Source organism: Loxodonta africana, chromosome 2 (genome assembly GCF_030014295.1).
Source record: "Loxodonta africana isolate mLoxAfr1 chromosome 2, mLoxAfr1.hap2, whole genome shotgun sequence".
Lineage (NCBI taxonomy): Eukaryota > Metazoa > Chordata > Mammalia > Proboscidea > Elephantidae > Loxodonta > Loxodonta africana.
In genome coordinates this window covers 210,107,500-210,131,355 of record NC_087343.1, presented here as the reverse complement: position 1 = coordinate 210,131,355, position 23,856 = coordinate 210,107,500, and the positions used below count along the sequence as shown (strand labels likewise).

General features: G+C 39.7%; 1 protein-coding gene across 10 annotated transcripts in view; it reads right to left on the bottom strand.

The window, feature by feature from the left end:
- Positions 1–21,475, bottom strand: part of ULK2 (unc-51 like autophagy activating kinase 2) — a 178,814-nt gene extending 157,339 nt beyond the window's left edge. For 4 of the 10 annotated variants that reach the window (XR_010321043.1, XM_064279347.1, XM_064279349.1 and 1 more), the window contains exons 1-5: positions 21,303–21,475; positions 20,033–20,125; positions 18,797–18,838; positions 7,078–7,110; positions 6,406–6,442 (exon numbers count right to left, since the gene is read on the bottom strand). Coding sequence is in view for 9 of the 10 variants with exons in the window: in XM_064279347.1 (XP_064135417.1) it covers positions 6,406–6,442; positions 7,078–7,110; positions 18,797–18,838; positions 20,033–20,125; positions 21,303–21,392 (295 nt within the window). In the remaining variant the exon portion in view is untranslated. Of the gene's footprint in view, positions 1–6,405; positions 6,443–7,077; positions 7,111–18,796; positions 18,839–20,032; positions 21,171–21,302 lie in introns of those variants that run through there. The other 6 variants (XM_064279352.1, XM_064279354.1, XM_064279353.1 and 3 more) reach the window with 4 other exon arrangements.
- Between the last annotated feature and the right edge of the window lie 2,381 nt (positions 21,476–23,856).

The following is a 23,856-nucleotide window of genomic DNA, read 5'->3' as shown; positions in this document are numbered from 1 at the left end:
TTTAAATGTACAAAAATAGTAAATATTAAGGTAACAACAAAGGAAACTAACAATCCTACACATCAAAATAAAAAACAAAAACATAAAGACTCAGCAAATACAAAAGCAACAACAATGAAAGAGAAAAAAGCAAAATATAAAGAAAAACAATTCAGCACAGAAAATTAAGTGAAAAAAGTCAACAACACACAAAAAAAGACATCAAAATGACAGCACTAAACTCATACCTATCAATAATTGCACTGAATGTCAATGGACTAAATGCACCAATAGGGAGACATGGAGTGGTAGAATGGGTTAAGAGAAAAAAAAATTATCTGTCTATACGCTGCCTACAAGAGACACACAGACTCAAAGACAATCTAAAGCTCAAAGGATGAAAAATTTATCAAGAAAACAACAAACAGAAAAAAGCAGGAGTGGCAGTATTAATTTCTAACAAAACAGACTTTAAAGTAAAATCCACCACAAAGGATAAGGAAGGACACTATATAATGGTTAAAGGGTCAATACACCAGAAGGATATAACAATAAATATTTATACACCCAACAACAGGGATCCAAAATACATAGGATAAACTCTAAGAGCATTGAACAGAGAAACAGCTTCACAATAACAGTAGGAGACTTCAACACACCACTTTCAGTGAAGGACATAACAGCCACAAAGAACCTCGATACAGACACAGAAGATCTAAATGCTACAATCAACCAACTTGACCTCAAAGACATATAAAGAACACTCCATCCAACAGCACCCAAGCATACATTCTTTTCCATCGCACACGGAACATACTCCAGACCACACAGGACATAAAGCAAGCCTTAAGAGAATCCAAAACATCGAAATATTACAAAGCATCTTTTCTGACCATAAAGCCACAAAAGTAGAAATCAGTAACAGAAAAAGCAAGGGAAAAAAATCAAACACATGGAAACCGAACAACACCTTGCTCAAAAACTACCTCGTTATACAAGAAATTAAGGACGGAATAAAGACATTCACAGAATCAAATGAGAATGAAAACACTTTCTACCAGAATTTTGGGGACACAGCAAAAGCAATGCTCAGAGGTCAATTTATAGCAATGAATGCACACATCCAGAAAGAAAGGGCCAATATCAAAACAGTAACCCTACAAATTCAACAAACAGAAAGAGAACAGCAAAAGAAGCCCTCTAGCACTAGAAGAAAGCAAATAAAACTAGAGCAGAATTAAATGAAACAGAGAACAGAAAAACAACTGAAAGAGTTAACAAGACCAAAAGCTGGTTCTCTGAAAAGATTAACAAAATTGATAAACCACTGGCCAAACTGACAAAAGAAAAACAGGACAGGAAACAAATAACACGAATAAGAAATGAGATGGATGATACCACAACAGACCCAAATGAAATTAAAATAATCATAACAGAATACTATAAAAAATGGTACTCTAGCATATTTGAAAACCTAGGGGAAATGGACAAATTTCTAGAAACACACTACCTACCTAAACTAACACAGAGATAGAACAACTAAATAGACCTTTAACAAAAGAAGAGACTCAAAAGGTAATTTAAAAACTCCCAACAAAAAAAAAAGCCCTGGGCCTGACAGCTTCACTGGAAAATTCTACCAAACTGTCAGAAAAGAGTTAACACCACTACTACTAAAGGTATTTCAGATTATGGAAAAGGATGGAATACTCCCAAACTCATTCTAGGAAGCCAGCATAACCCTAATACTAAAACCAGGTAAAGACACCACAAAAAAAAGAAAACTACAGACCAGTATCACCCATGAACTTAGACACGAAAATGCTCAACAAAATTCTAGCCAATAGAATTCAACAACATATCAAAAAATAATTCACCATGGCCAAGTGGGGTTCATACCAGGTATGCAGGGAAGGTTCAACATTAGAAAAACAATCAATATAATCCATCACGTAAATAAAACAAAAGGCAAGAACCGCATGATCTTATCAATCGATGCAGAAAAGGCATTTGATGATAAAAACTCTCAGCAAAATAGCAACAGAAGGGAAATTTCTCAACAAAATAATGGGCATTTACACAAAGCCAACAGCCAATAACATCATAAATGGAGAGAGTCTGAAAGCATTCCCCTCGAGAACAGGAACCAGACAAGGATGCCCTTTACCACCACTCTTATTCAACATTGTGCTGGAGTTCCTAGACAGAGCAATTAGGCTACAAAAAGAAATAAAGGGTATCCAAATTGGTAAGGAAGAAGTAACAGTATCTCTATTTGCAGATGATATGATCTTATAGGAAACCCTGGTGGCGTAGTGGTTAAGTGCTATGGCTGCTAACCAAAGGGTCAGCAGTTCAAAACCACCAGGCGCTCCTTGGAAACTCTATGGGGCAGTTCTACTCTGTCCTATAGGGTCGCTATGAGTCGGAATCGACTCGATGGCACTGGGTTTTTTTCACTGGGTATGATCTTATACACAGAAAACCCTAAAGGAATCCACACGAAAACTACTGGAACTAATCGAAGACTTCAGTAAAGTATCAGGATACAAAATAAACAAAAAGGTAGCTGGATCTCCTCTACACCAACCAAACAGAACTCTGAAGAGGAAATCACCACATCAATGCCACCTATAATAGCTCCCATGAAGACAAAATACTTAGGAATAAATGTAACCCAAGATGTTGAAAGACCTAGACAAAGAAAACTACAAGACGGTACTGCAAGAAACCAAGAGACCTACGTTAGGTGGAAAAACATACCTTGCTCATGGACAGAAGACCCAACATTGTGAAAATGTCTCCTCTACCCAAAGTGATCTATGGATACAATGCAATCCCGATGCAAATTCCAACAACATTTTGTAATGAGATGGAGAAACAAATCACCAGCTTCATATGGAAAGGGAAGAGGCCCTGGATAAGTAAAAGATTATTGAAAAAGAAGTACAAAGCGGGAGGCCTCACACTGCCTGATTTTAGAACTTATTATATAGCTATCGTAGTCAAAACCAACAGATACACAGACCAAGGGAACAGAATTGAGAATCCCGACATAAATTCATCCACCTATGAGCAGCTGATGTTTAACAAAGGCCCAACGTCCGTTAAATGGGAAAAGACAGTCTCTTTAACAAATAGTGCTGGCATAACTGGATATCCATCTGCAAAAAAAAGGAAACAAGACCCATACCTCACACCATGCACAAAAACTAACTCAAAATGGATCAAAGACCTAAATATAAAATCTAAAGTGACAGAGATCAATGATAAAGATCATTGAAGAAAAAATAGGGACAACACTAGGAGCCCTAATACATGGCAATAAACAGTATACAAAACATTACTAACAACGCACAAACACCAAAAGAAAAACTAGATAACTGGGAGCTCCTAAGACGCAAACACTTATCTCATCCAAAGACTAGACCAAAAAAAATAAAAAGCCTACAGATTGGTAAAAAAAATTTTCTGGCTAAGACAAATCTGATGAGCATCTAATCTCTAAAATCTACAAGATGCTGCAAAACCTCAGCAACAAGAAAACAAATAATGCAATTAAAAAGTGGGCAAAAGGATACGAACAGGCACTTCATGAAAGAAGACATTCAGGTAGCTAACAGATACATGAGGAAATGCTCACAATCATTATCTATTAGAGAAGTGCAAATCAAAACTGCAATGAGATACCATCTCACACCAACAAGGCTGGCATTCAATACAAAAAACAAAATAATAAATGTTGGAGAGGTTGTGGAGAGGCTAGAACACTTATACACTGCTGGTGGGAAGGTAAAATGGCACAACCACTTTGGAAATCAATTTGTTGCTTCCTTAAAAAGCTAGAAATAGAAGTACCACATGATCCAGCAATCCCATTCCTTGGAATATATCGTAGAGAAATAAGAGCTGTCATAAAAATAGATATATGTGCACCCATGTTCCTTGTAGCACTGTTTACAATAGCAAAAAGATGGAAACAACCAAGGTACCCATCAATGGATGAATGGATAAACAAATTATGGTATATTCACAGAATGGAATACTACACAACGATAAAGAACAAGGATGAATCCGTGAAACATTTCATAACATGGAGGAATCTGGACAGCGTTATGCTGAATGAAATTAGTTAGTCGCAAAACGGCAAATATTGTATGAAACCACTATTATAAGAACTCAAGGAAAGGTTTAAACACAGCAGAAAACATTTTTTGATTGTTACAAGGGTGGGGAGGGAGGGAAGGGGTATTCACGAATTAGATAGTAGAGAAGAATTATCTTAGATGAAGGGAAGGACAACACACAATACAGGGGATGTCAGCACAACTGGACTAAACCAAAAGCTAACAAGTTTCCTGAATACAACCAAACACTTTGAGGAACAGAGTAGCAGGGGCGGGGGCCTGGGGACCATGGTTTCCAGGGGCATCTAGGTCAACTGGCATAACAAAAAGTTTTAAGAAAACATTCTGCATCCCACTTTGTTGAGTGCCATCCGGGGTCTTAAAAACTAGCAAGCGGTCATCTAAGATGCGTCAATTTGTCTTAACCTACCTGGAACAAAGGAGAAAGAAGAACACCAAAGACACAAGGAAGATATAAGCCAACAGACAAAAAGGGCCACATACACCAGAGACTCCATCAGCATGAGACCAGAAGAACTACATGGTGCCCAGCTACCAACAATGACCATCCTGATAGGGAACACAACAGAGAATCCCTGATGGAGCAGGAGAAAAATGGTATACAGACCTCAAATTCTAGTAAAAAGACCAGACGTAATGGTCTGATGGAGACTGGAGGGACCCCAGAGGTCATGGTCCCTGGACTCTCTGTTGGCCGAAAACTAAAACCATTCCCAAAGCCAACTCTTCAAACAAAGATTCGACTGGACTATAAGACATAAAATGATACTGGTGTGTAGTGTGCTTCTCAGCTTAAGTAGACACGAGAGTACATGGACTGCTCCTTTGTGACGGCCAGATGAGAAGGCAAAGGGGGACAGGAGCTGGCTGAATGGACACAGGAAATACATGGTGGAGAGGAGGAGTATGCTGTCACATTGTAGAAAGAGCAACTAGGCTCACATAACAAAACAATGTGTGTAAAAGTTTTTGTATGAGAAACTGACTTGAATTGTAAACTTTCACTTAGAGCACAACAATTAAAAAAAAAAATTTTTTTTTTCACCACGTTGATAAATTTGTAAAAAAGAATCTCAGCTGGGTGAAATATAAAAGCACTGCATACAGAAAGCTCCGACTGCATTTATAATTTCATTGTTGGTTTTGTTATTGTTTTAACTGTGGGGTATACCATTGTTCTTTATATTATTCTCTTTAACCAAAAAAAAATTTTTAAAAACCCATTGCCGTTGAGTTGATTCCAACTCGCAGACGCCCTGTAGGATACAGCAGGACAGGCTTTAGGGTTTCCAAGGCTGTAAATCTTCACGGAAGCAGACTGCCACATCTTCCTCCCGAGGAGTGGCTGGTGCATTCAAACCACCAACATTTCAGTTAGCAGCCAAACACTTAACCACTACACCACCAGGGCTCCTTTAAATGTCTGCAATATTATATATCTTGAAGATTTTTTTTTAAGTATCTCATTTTTCATAGCATTCCATGAATTAGTACATAATTGAACATTTTTAATATGTTGTTTCTCTTTTGTAAACTTTCCATACCTCTTGTACATTGCTCTATTTAGGTCTTAGGTACTCTGACCACCAACTGGTATGAGATATTTAGAGGCTGAGTACATTAACCTTCTGCTATCTTTTGTACGTTTTCCCTGCATCTTTAGGAGGTGAACAAGTAAATACTGGCCTCACCAGCATCATAATGCTTTGGAGCGATAAACCGATCTGAACGCTTCATATTGTACAAGTATGCATTTTGGCTACAGAATTTCAAGCACCATCTAGTATTAAAATGTTACCATAGTGCCAAGAAACAATTTCCATGTTACCCTTAAATCTCTTATAGCTTTTTTTTTTTTCCTAATTTACAAGAAACTTTCACATTAATAAGCAGATACTTGGATACATTCCTCCATTATGATTTTTTATTTTGAAAGAAATGAAAGAGACTAAAACGTTCATTGATAATAACTCAGTTAAATTCTTTGAAGGAAATTCTATTTGGTTTCTTCTCTCCTCAGGAGCAGACCAATCTCTCAAACACTGTCAGAGAGAGACACATATAAAGGTAAGTGCTTACACGTAAGTAAAGTTTGGAACAAAACTACAACAAAAAACAGGTAGCCAACAAAGTGACCTCAAGTTAAATAAACAAGTATTTATTGAATTACTTATATACAAGTGCAGGAAACAGGTGCAGCCTATTTCAGAAGTAACTCTCAGGATTAAACAGACTACAGTACTATCCTTACTGAACACTGACACACACAAAAAATTACCTTGCAAATAATCTGCCAGGTCTCCACCATTGCAATACTGATATATATAAAAAGAAAAAGTAGTTAAAATAAGCACACTGATTCAAGATTAATTCAATCGATTATCATTAATTTTAATTTAAAAACATTTTTATATAATGTAACTCTAGTCTTAAAAAAATATTTTAAGAATTACAGGATCAAAAAATTTTAATTTTATATTTAGGATAAAGTCTAAATCATTAACTGATTTTACTATAATTCAAGTTTTCAAATAATAACTTACTGTCAATTTTAAAGTACATATTAATCACAAAAAATTTGAAATACAGTCACGCATCACTTAATGTCCATGATATGTTCTGTGAAATAGGACGTTATGTCATTTGGACATCATGCAAACACCGTATTATTTGCTGGGGCAAATAACCTCCTTCTGCAATTTACTGTATCATTATACACCTGGCAGCACAACTGCTTTGTGTACAAGAGACATGAAATACATGTGTTGCATGCGGAGAGCTGCTGTGTTCTTTACATCTGGTTATGACCGCTCTGTCCCATTCTCCCATTGGGATTTCTAAACTCTGTTATAACCTTATGGGACCACGGACGTATATACGGTTGGATCTTGCCCAAACACCATTATGCGGCAAATACTATAAATTAAACAGAAACTTTTATACTACCTACCTCCATCACCAGAAAGACAGAGTTGGGTAATTCCTGAAAAATAAACATCAAAAATCATTTAGATCACAAAAAAATTAAACACAAAATTTTTAAGTAATGTTCATAAAAATACTGTATCTATTCATTATTAAATGAAATCACAAAATCCATAAGGAAGTGAAATTTTTTAAATTCCCAACACAATCAAAGTTTTGATTAACACTAACGTAGTCATCAAGAAGTTCAATTTTGCTTATGGAAAGAATGAATGAAAGATTCATCTTCTGCTTATGACTGACATGAAACAATATCCAAGATAAAATGCATGGTGAATTTTCCACTTGTGAAAAAAGGGAAGGATTCTCTCGACCTTAGGTAAGCACTTCTACTTGGAAAAGTTCATGATTAAGGGCAGCAAAATGACCTGATAATCTTCCCTAGCAATGCTAACTGCATAATCTGAGTCTGGAACACATGACCCAGGATGCTTAGTTTTTTGTTTTCTAGTTTTTATGTCTGTTTACCTTGGACAATCACATTACCAAGGAATTACTGGCAAAGGGAAGATATTTCATCACATGTCTTGGTAACAGACTGATTTTAATGAACTGATTTGAGGAATTTTACAAACTCCTTCGAATTTTCAAAGCTCCAGGTAGGTTGCTTGAGTAATTCAAAGACTGATTACCCGACTCTTCAATGACAATTTTCATAATGTTAGTTAAATTTTAAACTGGGCTTCCCTATGGCTTAACTTAAAGAGCCCTACAGGCGCAGTGGTTAAAGCATTCAGCTGCCAACCAAAAGGTTGGCAGTTTGACCTCACCAGCCCTCTGAGGGAGAAAGATGCAGCAGTCTGCTTCTATAAAGATTTTGGCCTTGGAAACTCCGTGGGCAGATCTACTCTGTCCTCCTATAGGGCCCTATGAGTCGGAACCAACTCGATGGCAGTGGGTTATGGCTTAACATAAGCCAGTGCTCACATGTGAATCATGGCATAGCCCTTTCAAGTAGCACTTGGCTCACTAAGATCCTAAACTCAAGGATAAGGTGCTCTGGCAAGAATAGGAAGGGGGTGCAGGGCAGAGAGGGGATAGGTTTAGATACAGCACTTCTGGGCAGCCAGGAGGAACACAAGAGAATGCCACAAAGTTGGTTCTGCACATTCACCAAGGATCTCGGATGCCACAATTCAAAAACTGAATGTTAAACTATGCCTCAAGAAATGGAGTGACTTAGGATGACCTACTTCATTTATTTCTCAAGAGAACTAGATAAAACATTAAAATATATTATGCCCAATTCTCTGACACCTCAGAGATATACGGAGATCCAGAAAAATGGAGATTCCATCTGCTCTCTGTTGAGAAATGAAGAGCCATGGTTCTTGCCGAACCAGGATGATGTGTGTGGAGAGCCGGACTGCAAGCCTAAAACAGATGCTTACCTTCCCTAACGGCAGACCTCCCATAACAAATCAGGAAGGCAGTAGAGCCAGCTCCCAGCCAGCAATAAGATCAAGTCTCTAAGAAATACTTATTTCTCTTTACCACAAATAAAAACAAAAATATATTTATGAGTTAATTCATCTCTACTGTGAACACTGTCGCTGTTAGTACCGCGGAGAGTCAGCACCCAACTCATGGCGACCCCATGCACAATGGAACCTATACCGGTCCTGCACTACCTCAGGATCTGTTACAGATTGGGCTTTCACTGGCTGGTTTTCAGAAGGTCGCCAGGCCTTTCTTCCTAATGCATCTTAGTCTGGACGCACCACTGAAAACCGTTTAGTATCATAGCGACAAACAAGCCTCCACTGACAGACATCAACGGCTACACGAGAAGCGCACTGGCCACAAATCAAACCTGGCCTTCCCCATAGAAGGTAAGAATTCTACCACAGAATCACCACTGCCCTCATCTAAAAAAACTTACAGACACAAAATACAATATATGAAAGCTGGTTCCAGCTTCGAGTTGCAGAATACAATATATGAAAGCGAGTTCTAGTTTACTGACAGACACAAAACAACACAGGCATGTTGAAACAGGGCTTCGAACCAGATGTTCCAGCTCAAACCCCTACTGAGAATTTGCATTTCCACCCCACATGTACTGAAAGAGAATCTAAATTTTAACAAGATCCTCAGGTGATTCTTGCTGTTAGTTGTTGTTAGGTGCCGGGGAGTCGGTTCAGACCACAGCTACCCCATGTACAACAGAACGGAACACTGCCCGGTCCTGCACCATGCCCACAATCGTTGTTATGCTTGCACCAATTGTTGCAGCCACTATGTCAATCCATCTTATTGAGGGTCTTCCTCTTTTTCACTGACTCTCTACTGTACCAAGCATGATGTCCTTCTCCAGGGACTGGTATCTCCTCACCACATGTCCAAAGTATGTGAGACATAGTCTCGCCAGCCTTGCTTCGAAGGAGCATTCTGGATGAACTTCTTCCAAGACAGATTTGTTCATTCTTCTGGCAGTCCATTGTATATTCAATGTTCTTCACCAACACCATAACTCAGAGGCATCAATTCTTCTTCAGTCTTCCTTATTCATCATCGAGCTTTTGCACACATATGAGGTGGATGAAAACACCATGGCTTGGGTCAGGCGCACCTTAGTCTTCAAGGTGACACCTTTGCTATTTAACACTTAAAAGAGATCTTCTGCAGCAGATTTGCCCAATGCAACGCGTTTTATGATCTCTTGACTGTTACTTCCATAGGTGCTGACTGTGCAAGCAAGCAAAATGAAATCCTTAACAATATCAATCTTTTCTCTGTTTATCATGACGTTGCTTATTGGTCCAGTTGTGAGGATTTTTGTTTTCTTTATGTTGAGGTGTAATCCATACTGAAGGCTGTGGTCTTTGGTCTTCATCAGTAAGTACTTCAAGGCCTTTTCACTTTCAGCAAGCAAGGTTGTGTCATCTGCACAACACAGGTTGTTAATAAGTTTTCCTCTAATCCTGATGCCCCGTTCAACTTCACAGTCCAGCTTCTCGAAATATTTGCTCGGCATACAGACTGAATAAGCATGGTAAAAGGATACAACACTGACGCACACCTTTTCTGACTTTAAACCAAGCAGTATCCCCTTGTTCTGTTCGAACGACTGCCCATTGGTCTATGTATAGGTTCCTCATGAGCACAGTTAAGTGTTCTGGAATTCCCATTCTTTGCAATGTTGTCCATGACTTGTATGATCCACACAGCTGAATGCCTTTGTGTAGTCAGTAAAACACAGGTAAACATCTTTTGGTATTTTCTGCTTTCAGCCAGGATCCATCTGACATCAGCATTGATATACCTGGCTCCACGTTCTCTTCTGATTTCAGCTTGAACTTCTGGCAGTTCCCTGCTGATATACTGCTGCAGCTGCTTTTGAATGATCTTCAGCAAAATTTTACTTGTGTGTAATATTAATGATGTTGTTCAATAATCTGCACATTCGGTTGGATCAGCTTTCTTGGAATAGCATAAACACGGATTTCTTCAAGTCAGTTGGCCAGGTAGCTGTCTTCCAAATTTCTTGGCACAGATGAGTGAGCACTTCCAGTGCCGTATTCGTTTGTTGAAACATCTCAATCGGTATTCCGTCGATTCCTGGAGCCTTGTTTTTCACCAATGCCTTCAATGGATCTTGGGCTTCTTCCTTCAGTACCATTGGTTCGTGATCATATGCTACCTCCTGAAATGGTTGAACGTCCACCAGTTCTCTTTGGTACAGTGACACTCTGTAGTCCTTCCAGCTGCTTTTGATGCTTCCTGTGTCATTTAATGTTTTCCCTGTAGAATCCTTCAATATTGCAACCTGAGGCTTGGATTTTTTCTTCAATTCTTTCAGTTTGTGAAATGCTGAGTGTGTTCTTCCCTTCCGGTTTTCCAGCACCAGGTCTTTGCACACGTAATTCTTACGTATGGTCAATTCTGAAAACCACTGCTCTACTAGTGGTTCTCAGAACTGGTCCCTGACCAGCAGCATTAGCATCACCAGGAGCTTGTTAGAAATGCAAAGTCTCAGCAGGAGTTTGAACCAGAACAAACTGATTGAAGAACCTTTTTTAAATCTATACCTCAAACTAATTATACCAAAACTTTCAAAAATATTTACAATACGTAACACTGATCCCAAATATATTTATAAATTGATAACCAAGTACCTATAAAATCTGAACCTGATGTGCCTATAACTCTTCAAATTGCCTAAGTCCTAACTCTTTTTAATAGTCGCGCACAGGATATCATTATGTTCTACAGCTAGCATCAAAACAGGTAAAAATCGGGGATAGCCACCTCGGTTTTTTGGAAAAAAGTTGAGTCCCTACATTGCTCTTTTACACATAAATTCCAGAGGCCAAAGATATAAATATGAAAAAATTAAACTATCAGAACTAGAAAAAAAACATGGGGGACATTTTTATAATCTCAGGATGAAAAAATCCTTACAAGATATGAAACCTGTTGTGGTGTGCCATCAAGTCGATTTCAATTCATAAAAACCAAAACCAAACCCAGTGCCACCGAGTCGATTCCAACTCCTGACAACCCTATAGGACAGAGTAGAACTGCCTCATAAGAGTTTCCAAGGAGCACCTGGCAGATTCGAACTGCCAACCCTTTGGTTAGCAGCCGTAGCACTTAACTGCTACACCACCAGGGTCTGTGACCCTATAAACCAAAACTGTTGCTGTGGAGTCAATACCGACTCATAGTGACCCTACTGAACAAGGCAGAACTGCTCCATAAGATTTGCAAGGTGCAGCTGGTAGATTCGAACTGCTAACTTTTTGGTTAGCAGCCAAACTCTAAACCACAGCAGTCATTAAAGAACTGAAAGATAAGAACTTCCAAATATCAAAAATAGGCTATAAAAAGACCATTAAAAAAAAACTACAAGTAACCTAGGAAAAGTATTTCAATACATACGACAATATGACAGAGATCTGTCAACTCTGATTCCCTCTTCTTCACCTCCTATACCCCAAGTACCCAAGTCCTATCAATTCTATCTCCTAAATATCTTGCCAATCTGTCTGGGCCTCTTCATCTCTACTGGTGCCATCATTACCTCTCACCCAGAGACCGCAATTGCCTCTAAATAGTTACCCATATCCACTCTTGCCCATTTTCCAGTTTTCTACATAAAGAAACCACTATGCCATTTAATTTATAGTGGGAGAATACTCCTTTCTCTAACCATAATGATTAAATCTGATTCTCAGATATATGTATTGCCTTTTGGAACGCGTAAACATGAAATTACCCAAGTATTACAGAAAGAAAGGAAGCAAAAGTGGATGCTCTTTTTTCTCCCTCCACAAAGCAAATTGCTTTTTATCTTGATTTTAAAAATATATGCTTACTGCAAAAAATTAATACATAAAAGTTGAAGAAAGTGAATATCACCTTAATCTCACCACGCTAGAGATGCCTCATTAACATGTCAGTGATCATGCTTTCATGAACACAGTTACACATACTCACGCCCACTCACATGCAAAGGAAGCATGTACTTGCTGGGTTTTTTTTAATGGTCTTTTTTTTTTAACATAATCCTTTCTCACTTTTTTGTGTTACAGATTGAACTGTGTCCACCCCCGCAAATGCATGTTAAATCCTAACTCCTATACCTGTGGATGTAATCCCATTTGGGAATAGGGTTTTGTTATGTTAGTGAGGCCGTTATCAGTGAATCGTATATCTTAAACCTAACAATTTTTAAGATATAAAAAGAGCAGATTAGACACAGACAAAAACAAGCACAAATGTGGGAAAGATAGATGCCACGTACAGATCAAGGTCACAGAAGCTGAGACAAAGATATTCCCCAAGAATGGACAATGAAAGAAAGCATTCCCCTAGAAGCCCGTGCCCTGAAATTACACTTATAGCCCCCTAAATACTGAGAAAATAAATTTGTTTGTTAAAATGACCCACTTGTGGTATTCTTTTACAGCAGAACTAGAGAAATAAGATACTTACCATCATCTCTTCCCTCCAAACTGCCACTCCCTTACTAAGGAACATTCACCTGTTTCCAGTTTTAGCCATTATAAGCAATACTACAATAATGATTCTTGTACCCACCTCTGAATTCTCCTGCTTTTATAGCTATAGGGTAAGATGCCCAGGATTTGGGCTGCTTAGTACATAAAAGAGTATGCATATTTTAATGGTAACAGACACTCCTCTTCATTCAAATGTTTTTTAACTACCTACTATACACAAGACTCTAGCTGCTCCTTGGAAACCCTATGGGGCAGTTCTACTCTGTCCTATAGGGTAGCTATAAGTTGGAATCAACTAGATCGCAACGGGTTTTTTGGGTTTTATACACAAGACAGAGCCCTGGTGGCACAGTGGTTACAGGTTAGGCTGCTAACCAAAAGTCAGCAGTTTGAATCCACCAGCTGCTCCTTGGAAACCCCATGAGGCAGTTCTACTCTGTCCTATAGGATCACTACGAGTCAAAATTGATGGCAATAGGGTTTTTTTCTTTTTTACACAAGACACTATTCTAGACACCAAGATTATAAAACCAAAACCCAAACCTGTTGACATCACGTTTCACCCATGTAGCGAAACTGTTCACTACAGATTAGTAAGTAAGCACAACCAAGCCCATGCTTACCTTGCTTACTGGGTCATCTGCCCTGGTCAAGGGACAGATATTAAACAAAATAAATAAGTATATACAAGAACGCCCATGTAGATAAAGCAGCAGCAAGCTGCAGAACAGTAGGAAATGGAGTCAGAGGGATAACAGGGTCAGGTTCTGTGGGGCCTCATGTGTTACAATACGGGCTCTAGCTTTTATTCTGACAGAAATGCGGAGCCATTGCATGGTTCTGAGAAGAGGAGCAACATGCCCTGACTTGCATTTTAACATGATTACTCTAAATGCATTGTTGAGAATACTCTCACAGGGATGGAAAAAAGGGCAGAAACAGGTACTGCCAGAAAGCATTCAAAAAATGTTTTAACGATTCACATTTCTTCACATGACACACAAGAAAGCACCTATTTCCCAATTCTACCAGCAAGAATTACTGCACTTCTAGTTTCTGCTAATTGGATAGGTGAGATGTGACATCTCATATTTACTTTAATTTACATTTCCTTGACTATTTGTTCATGAATATCATTTCATGCATTAGCTATTAGACTCACTGACATGAGAACTAACAATTTATGTCATTTATTTTCCCTTTGGATCATTTGTCTTTTTATGACCAATTTGTGGTAGGATTTGCATATTTTAGATATTAGCATGCTATCTCTTATACTATAAATAGTTTCTAAAACTATTACTCACTGGCTTTGCACTGCCCTTAGAATAAAGATCATATCCAGCTCCTGCTAGCCTCTCCAGCATCATCTAGTGCTACTCTCTCCCTCCTGTACTTCCATCACACTGGCCTTTTTCAATTCCTAAACTGAGGGATCTTTCCTTTCTTGTAGCATTTACAGAAGGCTTCATCTGCTTAGGAAGCTTATTTGCTCTTCTCTCACCAATTCCTAGCCTAGCCTTCTCCCACTCAACCATCGACTCTGTTTAAACATCATTTCTTCAGCAAGTCTTCCTAGTCATAAAAAGTAGGTTGCTCCACTACTCTAGCCCCTTCAGTAGTCCTCCCTTACAGTCCTTTGCACACTTAGAATTAGTAACTATTTGCTTATTGTCATCTTCCCCCACATACTGTAAGCGCCACAAGGGCAAGAATCCTTTCCATTTTATTCACCATTATATCCCTGTACCTTTCATTAGCTAGCTCAGGAAATGCTACAAAGAAATCAGTAAGAAAAACAAACACAACAGAAGCATGACAGACAGCAATGGCAAAAATACATAAGTATGAAAGGAGAAATAAAACATGAAGATGGTCAATACACAATTTAAGAAACTAAAATAAAGCTTTTAAGTATTTTCCTCTTATGAGAGTATATAAAAAAATATATATATATAAGTATTCCTCAAAATAAACTGATATAATCTTTTGGAAAGTAACAATTGACCAAGGAATTCCACTTGAAGGAATTTATTCGACAGGAAAACTCACACAAATATGCAAAGGTGTATGTGCACAGCTTTCTCTGCTGCACTGTTTCTACTACAGGAAAACAAGAAACAACCCAAATGACCATAGCTAGGTTTTAAGTAAGTTGATTATCATTTAGCCCTACAATATTATGTAGGGCTCATGTGAAAACATGCCTTAGATACAAAAGATACAGTAAGTTTAACCAAACGAGTTGCATTTCTGTAAATATACTACTACCAAAAAAAAAAAAACAAAAAACAAGCCCGTTGCCATTGAGTCAATTTCAACTCATAACGATCCTATAAGACACACTAGAACTGTCCCATAGGATTTCCAAGGAGCAGCTGATAGATTCGAACTACTGACCATTTGGTTCACAGCCATAGCTCTTAACCACTGCGCTACCAGGGAAGTCTCAAAAAACTTTAAAAACTAAGCACATATAACTATAGATTAATATATACATTTAAAAACTCCAAAAGAAATATACCATACAGCAGTTATCTCTAGGAACTGCCATATCCTTTCTAATTTATTCAGTTTTGGCAATGTTTGATGAATTTAACTATGAGAATATATTACTTTTGTAATCAGAGAGAAAATGTGTTTTTTTAAGTGTCACCTAAACCGGAACATGATTTTTACAAACAGGAATACTTATGTGCACTTTGACAACATTAAAGTTCGCAATCTATACAAGTATATACATAAACTTTAGGCCAATCTCCAAAGTTGATGTCCAGTAAAAATGACATTCATTTCAAGTTGATAAAATTACTGTACTGGCCTCCAAACATACGAATAGTTAGAATCAAGGAAGCAAATCTAAAATACTAGATCAAGAGTCTGTTTGCTTAACAGTCAAATGCTCAAGACTATATTCACTGAACTGGTATTTCTTAAGTTCATTTTTGTAAATTAGTTCCAATAGTTTAGGTAGTATACAATGCACAAAATAATAAACATTGCAATGCCATCACCCTGAAATTAAAAAAAAAAAAAAAAATTACTGACTGATAATTCAGGTTTTTGAGTACACGTTTTCCCTAACAATAACTTTCTATAACCAAAGCTGATACTTACAAATACTTTTCATTCTAACAGAAAAAAAAAATCTAAGAATACTTTCTTCCCTGAAAACAAGACCTACTCTGTAACCAACAGGGTTTTCTGTACCTCTCCAAAAATGTGAAATTATGAGTTAATATTATTTAACAACTTTTACACTAGGCATCGACTTGTGCCACTTGGTGCCATCTGCAGATGCAAAGACTAAAACAAACTACACATACAGCTGAGGAGAATCAACATTACAGCTAGGGACTGTGAGATGAGTTTAGCTTACACTTTAAAGTTTGTCTCCCTTTCTTTCTATATTGCTTTGAATTTCACAAATGAAGGAACGAATTACAACTATTTAAAAGGGTAATAAAGTATAACACAGCATTAACAAATTCTGTGCATTAAAGAAAAAAAAGCAAACCCATTGCCATCTAGTCAATTCCAACTCATAGCGACCCCATAGGACAGAGCAGAACCGCCCCGTAGGGTTTCCAAGGAGCGGCTAGTGGATTCAAACTGCTGACCTTTTGGTTAGCAGCCATATCTCTTAACCACTATGCCACCGGGGCTTAAACTGCCATCTTTTTGGAAGGCAATCATACTCTCCAACATTTGTTATCTTCTGTTTTTTTGATTCGTGCCAGTACTGTCAGAGTGAGGTGGTACCTCACTGTAGTTTTGATTTGGATTTCACTAGTAGCTAAAGAGTGTGAGTGTTTATTTCCTCATGCATCTGTTAGCTGCCTGAATGTCTTCTTCGGCGAAGTGTCTGTTCATAGCCTTTGCCCGTTTTTTAACTGGAAAAAAAATGATCCAGCAATCCTACTCCTAAGAATATATCCTAGAGAAATAAGAGCCATCACACAAGTAGACAACATAGGCACAGCCATGTTCACTGCAGCATTATCCACAACAGCAAAAAGATGGAACCGACCTAAGTGTCCAACAACAGCTGAATGGATAAATTACGGTGCATACACACAATGAGAAAAAACAATGATGGATGCACAAAACATCTCACAACATAGATGAATCTGGAGGGCATTATGCTGAGTGAAATATGGCAATCACAAAAGGACAAATACTGTATGAGACCACTCTTATAAAAACCCAAGAAAAGGCTTAAGCAAAGAACACAATCCTTGATGGTTACGAGGAAGGGGAGGGTTGGGGAGAGGAAATCACCAACTTGACAGTAGACAAGTGGTAACTTTGGTGAAGGGAAAAACAACAAACAATATAGGGGAAGTCAGCGCAACCTGGCCAAGGCAAAGACAAAGAAGCTTCCTAGCCACATCCAAATACCTTGAGGGACTTAGTTACCGGGGCTGAGGACTGGGACCACTGTCTCAGGGGACATCTAAGTCAACTGACATTAACATAGTTTATAAAAAAAAAAAATGTTCTACATCCTACTTTGGTAGGCAATGTCTGGGGTCTCAAAAGCTTGTGAGCGGCCATCTAAGATATACCTATTGATCCCATCTCATCTGGAGCAAAGGAGAATGAAGAAAACCAAAGATACAAGGAAAATATTAGTCCAAAGGACTAACAGACCACATGAACCACAGCCTCCACCAGCCTGAGTGCAGAACAACTAGATGGTGCCCAACTACCACCACCAATGGCTCTAACAGGGAGCACAGCAGAGTGGGAGAAAAATGTAGAATGAAGTTCAAATTCACACACACACACACACAAAAAGACATGACTTACTGGTCAGGGACTGGAGGAACCCCCGAGACTATGGCCCCTGGACACCCTCTTAACTCAGAACTGAAGTCACTCCCAAACAAAAACACACGTGAGCAGCATGCTTCTTACTTCAATCAAGTACATGAAACCAAATAGGCAACAGCTGCCCGAAAACAAAGACGAGAAGGCAGGAAGGTACAGGAGAATCAGATGAATAGACATGGGGAATCCGGGGTGGAAAGGGAAAAGGGACACAATGTGGGGATTGCAACCAATGTCACAAAACAATTTGTGTATAAATTTTTGAATGAGAAACTAATTTGTGCTGTAAGCTTTCACTTAAAGCGCAATAAAATTAAACAAACAGTATGTAATTTTATCCAAAGCTGGGCTTTTTAAAGGGATTTCCAAAGGTAATTCTGACAATATAAACATTTTGACTTAGATGACTTCAAAACCCAGTCTCCCAACCTCCAAATATAATGTGACTCTAACTGTATGCCAGGTCGAAAATTACACATTAGCTGGGTGATGAATATGCACACTTTCCTTGTTATTGTTTATCTTATTTTCTAGTATTTCCACAATATATGAATGTTGCTGTCGTAATTACAGAAAAAGCTGTAACTAACTTTTTAATAGCCTTTCTACATTTATCATGGAAATGATAGATCTGGTATCCATATTTCTCTACCTATCTAAAATACAGTACTACTCCTACAGTATATTGCCAATTGTCAGTAATTTTACTCATCCAACAATTATTTATTTTAGCTTATTGCTGTATACCATTTTAAACAACTCCTTAACAAACACATACTCAAACTGTTTATCTTTTCAACAAGAATTAAGGCAGTTTTCTACTTCTATTAAGATTTATTTAAATTTGTATGAAATAGAAAATGTGTTTTTAAAAAACCAAGTTACCTGAACGTCATAGAGTGCTACAATATTTTCATGCTGAAGTTCCTGCAAAGCAAATTGAGAATTTAAAATCTGTATTTATTCTGATAATTTTAATGTATTTCAATATGCAGATAAACATTGGCCAGTATACACACACACCTCACACTTTTACTACTAGATCAGAGCAAGTCAATCAACTAAAAATTATCCCTGATCAAATTTTCAATCTAAAAATTTCTTTCACCACTGTCATTGTCTAGACTCCTAAGGAGATGCTCATTCTCATTTACAAAATAAATATCATAATTAGTATGGCCACAGACTTTCTGCTGATTTTCTACATTTATTATACATACGATGTCCCCACAGGGTTTCCGAAGAGCGACTGGTGGATTTGCACTGCCAACCTTTCGGATAGCAGCTGAACGTTTAAACCACTGCACCACCAGGGCTCTGCTAACAATAGAGGCATAAAATTCCAAGGTGATTTTAAAAAGCACATTATCTCCCTGAAAAAAAAAAAAAAAAGCAGTGTAATTGTAAGCTCAACAATAATGTTTACCAAAGAGCTCTCCAAAGAATGCTGGTTTTGAGGGGAGCTGCCGTCAAATGAGGGTTCTATGTTCTTGTCAGTTTGGGAAACACTGAGTTAAGCACACCTGAACAAGTTTTTCCACTGAATTTTTCAGACTTTCTTTAATGAGCCAAGTGCTTGTGACCCTCTAAGAAGGTATTCAGTAAACAAGATCTTCCCAAACTTATTTGACCATGGAACGCTTTTTTTTTCCCCCTCAAAGTATCTCACACTGCTTGTGAGTGAACTAGAAACCACCTTCAAGGAAAATAACTTCCTTAATTTACAAGGAAAAAAGACCCCAACTCACTCCCCTCCCCTCCAAAAAAAAAACACTTTAATTGTAACTTGAAAGAGGGGTCAACGGAAGACATAAACAATGTATGAGAGACCTACCTGCCCTCCCTGCCAAACAATAAAACATACTAGAAAAAAGAAGGAAAGAACTTATGATAAGCTAAAATCAAGTTTTCACAGAATCCCTCTAAATGTTGGCCAAGAATCACAAACATTGCTTCCGAGTACTCAATGTTTCAAAAAACTGTGCATGCAAAAATGATAGCTACAGTTGAAAATTCTCAAACTTGCATCCAACTACCAAAATTGCAAAGGATGTGACAATGTACTCCCATAATTTAAAATAAAATTTAACACAGTGTAAAACAGCACATAAAGAAACATACCTTTAAGATTTTAATTTCCTTTCCAAGCAGTATTTGTGATTTTGACAGGTTCTTTTTATTAATACTTTTAATAGCTACCTCCCAATCAGTTTTCTGAAAATGAAAAACAATGTTATTCCCGGAAATTATTACTGAGCAAAAAAATCTGTAAAGACAGATGTTTTTAGCAAATTCATGTACATTTGGGAAAACAGAAAAGAACCCAAATCGCCAATAACTGGAAAATGATTTCCATAAACTACGGTGAAAGAAGCCAATGTCCTACAACAGCCACTAAAATTAATAAACGTGAAGACCACATAATAACTAACATTAAGTGAAAAGGGAAGATGGTTGACAATCACTTAAAAGTTAAGGAGAAATGTGGATAATATATTTGGAAGGTGGTATGGTTAACTGAAAACACTATTTGTTAGCTTAGGAGGATAACGTTGTAAATTTTTTTGAATATTAAGCTATTTTCATAATAAATAACAATGAGTGGTATACTTTATCTCATTAGTGACAAAGTCAGCCCACTTTTAATATGCTCCTTGGCAAAGATCAGAACTGCCAAACCTTTTATGATTATTTCCACTCCTGGTATGTCTTTCCAAATTCTTCAGATTCTAAAACTTCGTGTGTCCCTATTTTCGAAACAGTACAACCTTTATTTAAAAAAAAGGGGGGGGGTGGACAGTTTGAACTTGCTTTCATTATTAGGCTTGGAAAAGAGGTGTCCAATCATCTTTTCCACTCTTACTCCGGAAAGAAGATGGTACCGGGCTCATCAGGGTGTAGAGGAACCAAGGCCTGGCAGTAAGAGTTATCTCCGTCTTAGAAAAAGCCTCAAGTAAACGGGAAACCGGCATGTTTTCCACTGGGTCTGCAGTTATCAACACCAAATGTGACAATCCCTTGCAGCCCAGACGGGGTACACCCAGAGGTCGAAGCTCGAGCCTCGGGATGTGCAAGGGGCCGTGCGGTACTCTGGACTCAGGGACGAGGGGCTCGCTCTCGGGAAAATCCTGTTGCCAAGACCACTGACGGGGGAGGAAATCAGCGGACCAGCAGGGGGTGGACCGCTGCCTAGAGACTTCAGCCTCGAAACCATCCTCCCACGACGAAAACAAATCCCCGACAATGAAAGCATAAAGGCCGGCCTTGGCTGGCGGGCTCTGGGAGGGGACGCCTTTTCTCCCTAGGGGCTCGGCTCCGGCGGCCTCGCGAAGTTTCGGGGCCACCGGGGCCGCGCGACACAGGCCTGGCCCCGCCGGGCGGGCAGGCTCACCTGGCGGTGCCGCCCCCGGAAGACCACGGCGAAGGCCCCGTGTCCCACGAGGTCCCGCTTGCTGTACTCGAAGTCTCCCACCACCTCCATGGCCGCCCTGGGCGCACCACGGCGGGGGCAGCCGGCGGGCCAGGTCAGCACCGCGGGTCCGTGGGCCCGGAGCGCGCCCGCGGGTGGCCGGACTGGGGCAGCCGCGGCCCCGGGCCCGGGCGGGCGCTCATGCCGGGAAGCCGCAGCGAAAACGGGGAAGGCCGCCGCGCTGGCCCGGGATCACTGAGGCCCGGCCAGGCCCCGGCCACTCCTCATGGCCCGGCCGCCGCCGGCGAGGGCTCCTTGCGAAACGGCCTCGGGGCGCTACCGCCGTCACTGTGCGCCCCCAGAGCCGCACGCGCGCCCTGGAGAGGTGCGGAGCCCGGTCCTCCCCATGCCCGGCTCGTTTGGCCCTTGGCGTTCTCGGCACCCCACTGCCGCTGCTGCTGCTGCCGCCGCCCTCTGACCGCCAGCCCGCGGCCCGCGCGCCCCCGCCTCGCGGCCCCAACGCACGCGCGCGCGCTGGCCGCTTCGTGCCTACGTCAGCACGTAGGTTGGGACGTCTGAGCGAAGCCCTGTCCACTCAGTAAGACGGGAAAAGAGGAGGCGAGCTGTTGCGGCCACAGCTAAGTTACCCACGGAACCTCCGCGCGGGGCCTGGGAGCAGAGCAGAGCTGGGCACGCGCCGGCCTCGAGTGGGCTGAGAGGCGCGCTGGAGCGGGGATCCATTGTGCAGCTGGAATCCCAAGCATCCAGAGAGGGCAGATAAGCATCTCCTCCAGCCTGGCCTCCTTTCGTGGGTCCTCTAAAACCAGAGGTCAAACTGCCGTCCTTCTCCGATCCTTCTGTGTTTACTCACTCAGGGTCGCCGAGGAGATGGTGATGGGCACAGGGAGTGCAGTAGTTAAGCTCTGCGCTGCTAATGTCAAGGTCGGTGGTTCAAACACACCATCGGGTCTGTGGAGAAAGATGTGTCAGCCCGCTTTTGTAAAGATTTTCAGCTTTGGAAACCCTGTGGGGTAACGGGTTTGGTATGGTTTGGTTTTGGCCTCTGTGAGAACCTGCAAGTTTGACCTCGGGCTTACCTTGACTGACTGAAGGGAGCTGTCTTTTCTATCTGATGGTTCTTGAAGTGACAAGGAATTTGTCCACTTTCCCTGAAGGATGTATCTTCCTAAGTCATTTTATAAAAAACCTCATAGAAAACTCAGGCCCCATGCCACCCTGCATGGTCAGTTTTTCGTCTATTTGCTCTGTTTCCCTCTCACCACCATCATTACATTTCCCACCCTATGCTCATACCTTCAAACTGATTGCTGAAGGCCGGACAGGTACCCTAAGAACCCCCAAGCTTGAGACTGTCAGCCCATGAATTCTAAGATAATCTCCCTTCTTCATACCCTTAAAATGTAGAACCTTAGATTTCCACTCCCACTACTGTGCACACCTGCATAATGCTATCCTTACTTTAAAATGTGCCCAGGTGGTTGTGTTAGAGACTGAAAATTTGAAGCCTTTAAATATTCAGTCCAGAACAAGATAAGCAAACCCAACTGCAAAAATTCAAGTTTGTAAGGGACACTACCAAACAGACCAACAAACACATTAGGGAAGTGTCAGAAGAATAGAGAAAAGGGAAGAAGAATATTTGAAGAAAACTGATTAAAGACATGAATGGTGAAAAATAATCCTTGCAAAGACTAGCCAGAAGAGAGCTGGGGTGTCTACACTAATACCAAACAAAGTAGAATTTAAGTGAAAATCTGCTACAGGAGACAAAAACATTATAGAAAGGTCAATTCATCAAGAAGAAATAACAATTATAAATAGGCACCTAACAACAGAGTCTCAAAGTATATATCATAATAGTTTGAGACATCAAACATGATTTTTTATAAATGACAGAACATCTAAAAAGAAGATCAATCATGGAATAGAGGACTTGAACAGCAGTATAAACCAACTAGACTTAACAGGTATATAGAACAACCAACAACAGTGCACATGAACCATTTTCCAATATAGGTCATATTAAAAAAAAAAAAATCATTGCCATCGAGTAGATTCTAACTCATAGTGACCCTACAGGACAGAGTGGAACTGTCCCATAGAGTTTCCACGGAGCACCTAAGTGGTTTCTAACTGCCAGCCTTTTGGTTAGCAGCTGTATCACTTAAGCACTACGCCACCAGGGTTTCCATAGGTCCTGTATTAGGTCACAAAACAAGTCTGAGTAAGTTTTTAAACATTGTAATTATACAAAGTATCTTCTCTGACCACAATGGAATGAAACTGGAAATAAATAACAGGAAGAAAATGGAAATTTCACAAACACGTGGAAATTGAACAACACACTATTAAACACCAACCGGTCAAAGAAGTCACAAGGAAAATGAGACAATACTTAAAGATGAATGAAAACAAAAAAGCACAACATACCAAAACTTATAGGATGCAGGAAAAGCTCAGAGGGAAACTTAAAATTGTAAATGCCTACTTTAAAAAAGAGGAACTCAAATCAAAA